The sequence below is a fragment of the Malaya genurostris genome, chromosome 3, assembly GCF_030247185.1.
Source record: "Malaya genurostris strain Urasoe2022 chromosome 3, Malgen_1.1, whole genome shotgun sequence".
In the NCBI taxonomy this organism is placed as follows: Eukaryota; Metazoa; Arthropoda; class Insecta; order Diptera; family Culicidae; genus Malaya; species Malaya genurostris.
This window is the reverse complement of record NC_080572.1, coordinates 62,144,237-62,153,601: the sequence shown is the minus strand read 5'-3', so window position 1 is coordinate 62,153,601 and position 9,365 is coordinate 62,144,237. Positions and strand designations below refer to the sequence as shown.

Below are 9,365 nucleotides of genomic sequence, written 5' to 3'. Positions count from 1 at the left end.
TACAACTGGGATTGGTGGATGAAAACATAGGTCGATTCTAACCATTTTTTTTCTCAATAGTATGCTATTGAAATATTGAAACGACGTTACCATACATGTTTAAGTTAAAAGTTTTTGAATCGATTGGTTGTTAAATTATATCAATTCATCAACAAATGACTGAGTTATTAATGGTCAAAATTATGACAGCAAAAAGGATGCACTGTTCAAATTCCGAAAGTGAAACAGTGATAGTTCCAAAAATCACACAATCTATCAACTAATATTAACGTTTATTGATATTCGGAAGTCAGTGCGAAAGAAGCATGTCAGTTTTATTCGTATTCACGTCCTCCGGTTATGTCTGTGATTTTACCCATCCTCCTTTTTTGCTCACTAATCTAATGCTCCATTATTCATAGAAAACTTGACTCCGCAGCCATTCTCTAGAGTTTACTTACTTTTTCCACCCTGTTTTAAGATATTTGAAATTTTTACCTAGCATCTCTGCCTTGATTAATCTGTTTGTGAATTTCTGTTTCAACAGACTTCGCAGCAGATTTTTAGCGTACAGAATATTGCACTATGATCCTACTGACACCAAGAATCCATCCAGGCCGGGGCTCCTACATACGACAACGACGACGATTTTATCAATTGGTATAGTAAATAAGCCTTTTCAGATCTCCAATGCCTTAAATTGTCCTTATCAGCACCCCAAACTTATCATAAAGGACGGAATTCGGAAAGTTCGAGATATTAGTTGCAGGAGTTTGAGTAGTATTACGACACAACATTTTTATTTTATTTTTTCTTTATACGTCTACCTTGCGGTTATGTCTTTGACATTACCTACTCTAAGTTTTTAAAGTTTTTTTACATGTAATTTAGAATGCAATGCCGGTTCTATCTTACGCTTTGGGACGAACAAAGAGCAATGGTAATGAATTTAAAATTCGATATGCTTCTCGTGTGTGTTCACTGTTTACTTTATTTTAAAATGATTTACAATACAAATCTTATTCAATTTATTTGTAGTTTATAATGAAATCTACAATATCAGTCCTAATTAGTTTTTGAACAAAATCCTTTTTTCGGTGCAGTGATATTTCACTAGCAGAATGATAAAATACAATTTACATGATAAAGATTAAATAAAGTTATACTTCAGCAAAACTTAAAATTGATATTACCGCAAATGTTTGGAATTTAACAGCAGTGTTTAAAAGATGCTAAACACACGTACGACAGACGACGAGAGTCCAAAATGTTCGAATCTACTTCCAAAAGCCAATGGCATTGGCTTTGGCAGCATTCATCATGCGATGAAGCTTCATGTGCCGGTCCAACACGTCCATTTTCTCGAACGTTTTTCCGCAAACACTGCAATCGTACGATTCCGGTTCCGGGGTTGGTTCATCGTCCGATTCCAGCTCAATAACTTCCTCATTACCCAGCCCGAGCAACGGATCGGCATTGTCTTCTTGCACCGCCACCGACACCGGACTGTCATCCTCTATCGTAACGGTAGTAGTATTAGTACTAGTAGTAGTAGTAGCTGCTCCTTTCAGGATTGATTCCGGTTGCACGATCACGAAATCTCCGTTGACTCCGGCCGGGGGTGTCGTATGCTTGATACTAGGGCACTGATGTTCCGCCAGCATCCTTGCTTGGGCAAACAACTGCGAACAGCCACCGCACTGCACTATGTTCCGATCCGAATGGACGTACTGACGGTGCATCAGCAGCGTTTGCCGACGGTTGTAAATGTTGGCACAAATGGCGCACTTGTACATGGCGCCCGGTACCTCGTTCGGGTGTTTATCGAAGTGTTTTTCCAGCTTGCGATAAGTGGCAAAATTTTCCCCGCATTCGTGGCACTGCGTCTGATGGATTGCCGAATGCGTCCGCAGGTGTGCATCGAGACTAGCAGGATACTTGAACTGAGCCGTACAAAACGTACACTTGACCATTGGCCGAGGAATTGGTGTGTTTTTACCCTCGCTGCCACTGGAGGCATCCACCTCCGCCGGTTGCACCAATTCCTGCGGTGCAGCGATTTTCGGTGGACTACGATGAAAAATCAAATTAAAACGGACCACATTGGATTTGTCGCGGTTTGCTTACCTTTTCAGTATCTTGGAAGTGCTGCCCATCGACTGACGATCCAATGCCAACTTTTGCATCAATTCCCGCCGTTTGGTTTTGATCCGGTGCATCTTTGCCAAGTGGAGCTTCAAGTAGGACCAGTTGCGGAACTTGTCCCCGCAAACGTGGCAGTACAATGTGTCAACAAAGCAGTTATGTTTATCCGCAGGGCGCCTAAGCCGGTGGCATCGATGACACTCGACCGTAAACTCGCTTGGATCGTCACCTTCGTGGGTTGCCTGAAAAAAAAATCGAAAAATAATTCAAAACATAACCTATCTTGTTGCGTTTCGAATAGAACTTATTGATCCCATTTTTTTTTTTTTGGTTTACCATATGCATATCCATTCCAGTTTTCGAATTATAATCTTTCCGACAAATTTTACATTTAAATCGCTTCTTGATCATCGACCGCGACGACTCCGAAGCGGACTGCAGTGCCTTCATGCGTCCTCTACCGCGCTTACCGACCGACACGGCCGGATGGCGCTGTACTTCTTTCTGCGGTTCAAGTAAATCCTCCGGGTCGTCCGGCATAAGCTCGCTGCCGAAACCGTTCGTTGAATCGGCCGGAGCGTCTTCCTGGTGCATTGGCTCCAGCAGGTCATCATCCGTGGACTGGGGGCCTTGGTGTTCACCCATCATTCCGTAGTATTTCTGGTAGCGATGGAGCAACATTTGAGTGCTGGTTACACATGTGTCGCGAAAAAAGTTCATCTCCAGCAGACGGGCTTTGCAGTCGGTGCAGATCAAGGTGGAAATTCCGACTCCCTCGTGAATCGTGATAGAAGTGAACTGATAGAATATGTCGGCAAGGTTATCATCGAAGGCAGAAACCAGAGCAGATTTATCGGTGCTCATACAGGAACGACAAATCTGAAGAAATTCTTCCGCAGGACTGGTCTGCAGGTGATCGGCATACTGCGACATGTCCGTCTGAAGCAAAGCATTGTTAGATTCTCCACGGGGTAGCATTTCCAGTAAAAGTGAGCCATCGTCTTCAACAGGATCGTTTCCGTCCGGTGTCTCCTCTGTACTTTCCAGGGCTCCTACAGAGGAACGTCCCGATTGAATGCCAAATACCTGTGGAATGTTACGTGTAGGCATCACTTTCTCCTTCAATACTGCTGTACGTCCCATCGAAATGACATCATCATAATTCAGAATGTCCTTGGAAAGCTACGGGAAAGATGTGGTATTAAAACTCCAACGATTGCTGCAGTAAAACAGAATTACCTCGAAGTGTAATTCACATACGGCCAACACCGAGCTATCATTTTGCAATGACGGTTTGTCAGTCATTCCAATTCTACGTAGCCAATTGCTGTGCTCTTCAGACTCATTCGGAATCGGGAAAAACATCAGTGATGGGTTTTCTTCCTTCGTCATACCGCAGCCTCGAACCACACAACGAATATCCGCCGAATCATCGTCAACTTCCTGTACGGGAGCTACAAACAAAACGAACTTTGAATGCATTCTCAGCACGGACGTCAAAGTTAATGACCTCTTTTTTTAAAGCTTTACAATTCAGTCGCCATTTTGATCAAATTTTTAGTGCATTCGCCCCTCAAAAAGAAAAAAAACTTACCATTAGTAACAGCGCTGGTTTCTGTCCCGGAACCACCCGGGCTCTCCGTTGCATTCAGGAACAATGTCGGAATCCAGTTGACCGCATTCTTATCCTGTGGTTTGGCCGGCCAGCCACCGACAAAGTGCCGGTTGCAAACCATAGCCGTGTTGTAATTAATCTCTTCGCCACGACCGACGATTTCAATCCATCGTTGGCGACGTTCTTCATTGTTTTGCGGAATGCGATGGAAGGATACCTTGGCCTTACCGTAGCGGGACGCACAACCGCGGATGCAACAGGACATTGCCAGAAAGTTTCGGGTGCGATTACGGACCACTGATATTGATTTTTTCCGGAACTATTTGATGAATTTCGGGCCGACACATCCACACACAGCAAACGAACAACACTTATGCACGCCAGACGTGCACCAGGCTATGGATTGAACGAATGTGCCAAAGGAAAGAGGTAAACAAAGTTGACAAAACGCGATGTTCTCACGTACACAATGATGGCAGAACATGACAACGTATAGGTGTCGAATCGTGACCCATCTCATGCACGACGTAGAATTAACACTGGTGGCGAGATAGGGCGGTTTTGGCAAAGTCAAGCAGAGTTGCCAGGTTATTTTTTCAAAAATCTGTCAAAACTCAAAAATTTATCTGGATTTGTCTGGGTCTACTATATACAAGGAAAATTTTGCCGGGCTTCACTTTCAGTGAGCAAAAAAAATTTAAAAGAATGTCTCCCCACCTATCGTATAGAGGCCAAAAATCGTAAAGATCCAGCGAAATCTGACAATATTTATGAAAATTTGGAAAATCTGACAAAAGATCTGGTTAGTTTGAGTGTCTGGCGAAGCGAGAAATATCTGGCAACCTGGTAACGCCGAAGAGAAGACAAGACAGCTCACGTAGTACACGCTTAAAAATAGTTACTCAAAAATGAGTAAGATCCCACTCATCTATTGAGGTTTCTATGCCCGGTGAAAAATGAACGGCGGCCCTACTGAAAAATGGGTGGCCAACACGTTTCCTGATGAAAACAAAACAATATGTAAAAGCGATTCACACGCAGCATCAAGCGACTATCACCTGCATGAAACGATTACGGAACAACAACATTAATTGTAAGCAATTCATATGAAAGGACACTACGTCAAATTCACGGAACATTTTAACGTCGGATACTTGAGCAATATTCGGCTAAAAAAAATAATGAAAAAAAATCTAGACGTCAACGGATGTTGATTGATCGTTTGAATCGTGTTTAATGTATGCGTTTCCTGATGAAAACAAACCAATCTCATTTGCATTTGTGGTTGTAAGTGAGCTGTCAGAGAACCTAATAGAAAAAGTGGAACAACTCTAATTCAGAGTAACTCCTTAGTTACTCAAATTTGAGTTCTTCCACTGGAAACGATTTTTGGGTAAAATCTACTCATTTACTGAGTAATGCTTTATTTGCCCATGTGCCAAAAATAGAGTAATTAGTTAAATTCTAAATGAAATTTTATTCCACATATACCAAATTTGCGTGAAATTGCTCCTTTTTTAATTGTATTGTATTAAAATATTAAGTAATTGACACGCAACACATAAAATAATCATACTGTGTTTATTTATTATTCCGTTTACAATTGATTTCTAACTTCGAGATATCATATCAAGTGGCGATCGCTTGGAGTAGGGTGTCAATCGTAGCTTAACACACATGTCAGTACTGCTCAGACAACAAATCAGACACTTGTTTCTCATAAATGCCACACTTGAGCATATTTGTTTCCATTCTGAAACACAGTACGGATCCCTTCTGGACACAATAACTGCGTCGATGGCACAACCAAGAGGACAGTCTAAAAATTGTGGTTTTTGCAGACACAACATCGTTTGTGTTGAGCGACTCTTGAAATACCCGATCTCACTAACAAAAAATAGAACCTGTTGCTACAAATGGTTATTACAACTTTTAGACTGATCTTGCGAATAGTAACATAAATACGAGTTTTTGCATTCAACTCAAATTTAGAGTAAGAGTTACTCATTATTATTGATGGTAACTACTCAATTTTTGACGTTTCCATGTATCATTTAAAAATGAGTAACTAGTACTCAAACTCTGAGTAACTTTTTCTAAGCGTGATGGGCTTGACTCCGACCCTGCACGCTCATTGGACATAACTCAAATTTTGAGTTCCGGGTACTCAAATTCATAAACTAAAGCAATCTGTCAATATTTGATTTCTTATTTGATTAAAATTAACTCAAGCTATGAGTTCTTTTACATTTACTCATGCGTTATAGAGTAAGCGTTGAGTTTTCAAATATTTGAGTGAAAAAAATCTAGCCATCGTGTTGTTCGGTGTGTTCTTATTTGTGGTCTTGCAAGAAAATCAAATATCAGTAGAAGAAAATGGATCAAGCTGCAATCAAGTTGGATACTGAAACATTTAACAAATGTTCATGAGCCAATGACAGTCGCAGTGAATGATGTCAAATTTTCGTCCGATTTTCGAAGTATGAACTATAGCACAAATGGGAATTTATAAATATATGCCCTAATACCTTTCTGCTTTAGTTTACCCATGGCTGCCAGCGAGGAAAGGTGAGTGAACGACAAAGCTAAAAGTTACATTCATTCGCTCGCTGGATAGTTGTTTTTGGATGTGTGCGGTGTGTTGGTACCGTACAGCGTTGCCGGGTCATTTTTCCAAAAATCTATATTCGGCGCAAAAATCTATCTGTACCATATCGGTATCAGAATCTCGTCAACATAAGTTCACGGAAATGTCACCAAAGCTCATTTTGGTGAGCAAAACAAAAAGAGTCTCGTAGCAACCTTTTCTCCTGTCTATCTATGCTATCAATGAAAATCGGTATTTATCTGTACGATCCGTGAATTATCGGTATTTTGGGAGTACATATCTGTATCGCGGTATAGAGGTCAACTATCTGAATAAATACCGATAAATCGATATACCTGGCAACGTTGGTACCGTATTCATTGGTATTGAATACACTTTAGCTGTTTATTTCGATTCTCCGGTTACTAGCGGGCCAATTTAGAACTTTTTTTTTTTTTTTTTTTTCAATTTAGAACTATCGGCGAAAGATATTATATTTGGATTTGAAGCGCTTGTATATCTGTTATTGGTTGATGGATTTGCCTCATTTAACTTGATTCGAAAAAGTTTAAAAATGTTTTGATTTGTCAACGGGCAGTGTGCATACTGGAATCTCCATTTACATACTAACAACACGGTGGCGGGCAAAGAGATTCAGTATAAAGTTGTGTTCTGATGATATTCATAGGTACTTTTTTCATTTAATGTTCCTAAACACAATGAACTATTTCTCAGCATAATTTCTCAGGCCCTATTATTGAACTAAACAATAATATATTATATATATATATATATATATATATATATATATATATATATATATATATATATATATATATATATATATATATATATATATATATATATATATATATATATATATATATATATATATATATATATATATAGAGAGAGAGAGAGAGAGAGAGAGAGAGAGATAAAATTACAAGATGCAATAAAATATAGTATTAGTGATAAACTCAAGATAAGCTGAGCTGCGATTTTACATGTATCATTTGAATCCTTACTAAACTCAGGTCACCGCTAGTTTCAGTTAAATTATCATCACTACATGCGTTGTAACTATGACAATGTTGTGAACAAAATCAAGATGATTGCGTATGCATTGGTTCTATAATATGCGAAAGTGAAATTCAATTAAAGTAACAAAATATGGTCTGCGGACTGTGTCACATATTTTCTTCCTTGTATTACTGCCACTCTATTTCCAGACACTTTCCGAAGATTATCGACGCTTTTTAACGAAGAATAATTAAAATTACACTATTACTGAGTTTATTGGTTGACGGCTATTCACATTTTTCACGTTCACATTTTTCGATCAAAATATTTAACCTCTAATCGCTGTTTATAAAATGATTTGGTTTGTGCCTTCGCTGTCTTTGAAACTATTATGATATAAAATCGTTTCATTCGTCCAAATTTATATCTTGAGGTTGTTCGTATCCAAAATTGATCTTTTAAGTAACTTTGAAATCATCATAATTGACTTTCATTTAAAGAATATTTTCCAAAAAGTTTTTAAATGTAAAAATTTGTTGAAGGCATCAAAATAGAGTAGAATCAATTGATCTGAAAGAATCTAACTGTCAATTTGATCATTCGCAAAAAATGTAAACACTAAAAGTAGAGTAAGTTTATAATTTGTCTCTGTTTAGTGAGTCCATCATCATCTTTATTTTTGTATTTATTATGGGTACCTCAGAATTATTTCATTTTCAATGTAACCGTGATCGGTCGTGTCTTGCATACAACCCTCTAATTTTTTTTAGTCGGATATTTTTCCAGTACCAGACGTCAAAATGTTCCATGAACGTGACGTCTCTTCATATGAATTGCTTACAATTAATATTATTGTTCCGTAATCGTTTAATGCCGGTGATAATTGGCGGATGCCACGTGTGAATCCGAGGGGCGGTTGACGTATTCATAAATGCATTAAACGTATTTTGTGTTTTCGCGTATTGAAACGCAATTTTGATACTTATGAATTATTTCGCATTTTATCAACAACAAAATATCGTGATGCAATCAATCAAGGAGTATTGACAATACTTTTGATCGTGTAGTGGAAACCTCATAGGATTGATGAAAATATTGTCAAAAAATCAAAACTGCTATCAATCCTACAATACTTTCTCTCCAGAGAGAAAACAGTTAAATATGTACAATGACCTCTTCTCTCACTGTTTCAATATTCAGTTGCAATATTGAAATCTTCAAACGCTTGATTTATTTCGAAAAACGCGGACTCAAGTTACCAAGTCAATGTGATTGATGGTATTTACAATACTTTGGATTTACAATAATATTGTCACGTGTAAGGGCCGCTGATAGTAATGAATTGCCCCTCGGGTGAGAGAAATTCGATTTGTTTACTTTTGTGAGATTCGCCCTTCTGTGAAAAACAGCTGATATTATATTCGCCATCATGAAATGTCATTCGAGTTTTGTGTCAGAGCTGCCAGATTTTTTCATAGAAAATCTGTATTACCCAGAATGAAAAATCTGTATTTATCTGTATCCACTATAAAATCGAAATATTTATAATGAAAATTTGTTGAGGTAATGTTATTCCAAAAAACTATGGTTCTATAATGAGAAATTGAATGAGTGCTCAATATTCATATCATTCTACAACGACGACATTAAATGCTTTAAAATTTTCATCACCAATCAGAATCCACAAAACATAATTTCAATTTCATATACTTTCAAAATGTTGGCTTGGTGAGTTGATGTAGGATCTCAGCGCTCAACTTAAACTATCAATACAATTTAAAGATTTTAAGATCAATTTGTGATTCGTCGATTGATTACAAAACTCTCATCTCATCACTACTACCAAAGAGAGCTCTGACGAACAAAATTATTTTATTCTTTCATCTTTTTCTTAAAAATCTGTATAAATCTGTATTGAGTTTAAAAAACCTGTACAAAATCAGTATTCTGTATGAAATCTGTATGTGCATGTAAAAATCTGTATAATACAGATAAATTTGTATAAATGGCATCTCT

At 38.0% G+C, this 9,365-nt stretch overlaps 1 protein-coding gene across 1 annotated transcript; it reads right to left on the bottom strand.

Annotated features, from left to right (window-relative positions):
* Window positions 1–1,114: 1,114 nt before the first annotated feature.
* Window positions 1,115–4,163, bottom strand: LOC131436997 (uncharacterized). The gene is made up of 5 exons (XM_058606019.1): window positions 3,719–4,163; window positions 3,364–3,578; window positions 2,461–3,306; window positions 2,107–2,366; window positions 1,115–2,049 (listed from the first exon to the last, which is right to left on the bottom strand). The coding sequence occupies exons 1-5, from the start codon at window positions 4,002–4,004 to the stop codon at window positions 1,257–1,259; spliced, it is 2,400 nt and encodes a 799-aa protein (XP_058462002.1). The 5' UTR covers window positions 4,005–4,163; the 3' UTR covers window positions 1,115–1,256.
* Window positions 4,164–9,365: the final 5,202 nt, after the last annotated feature.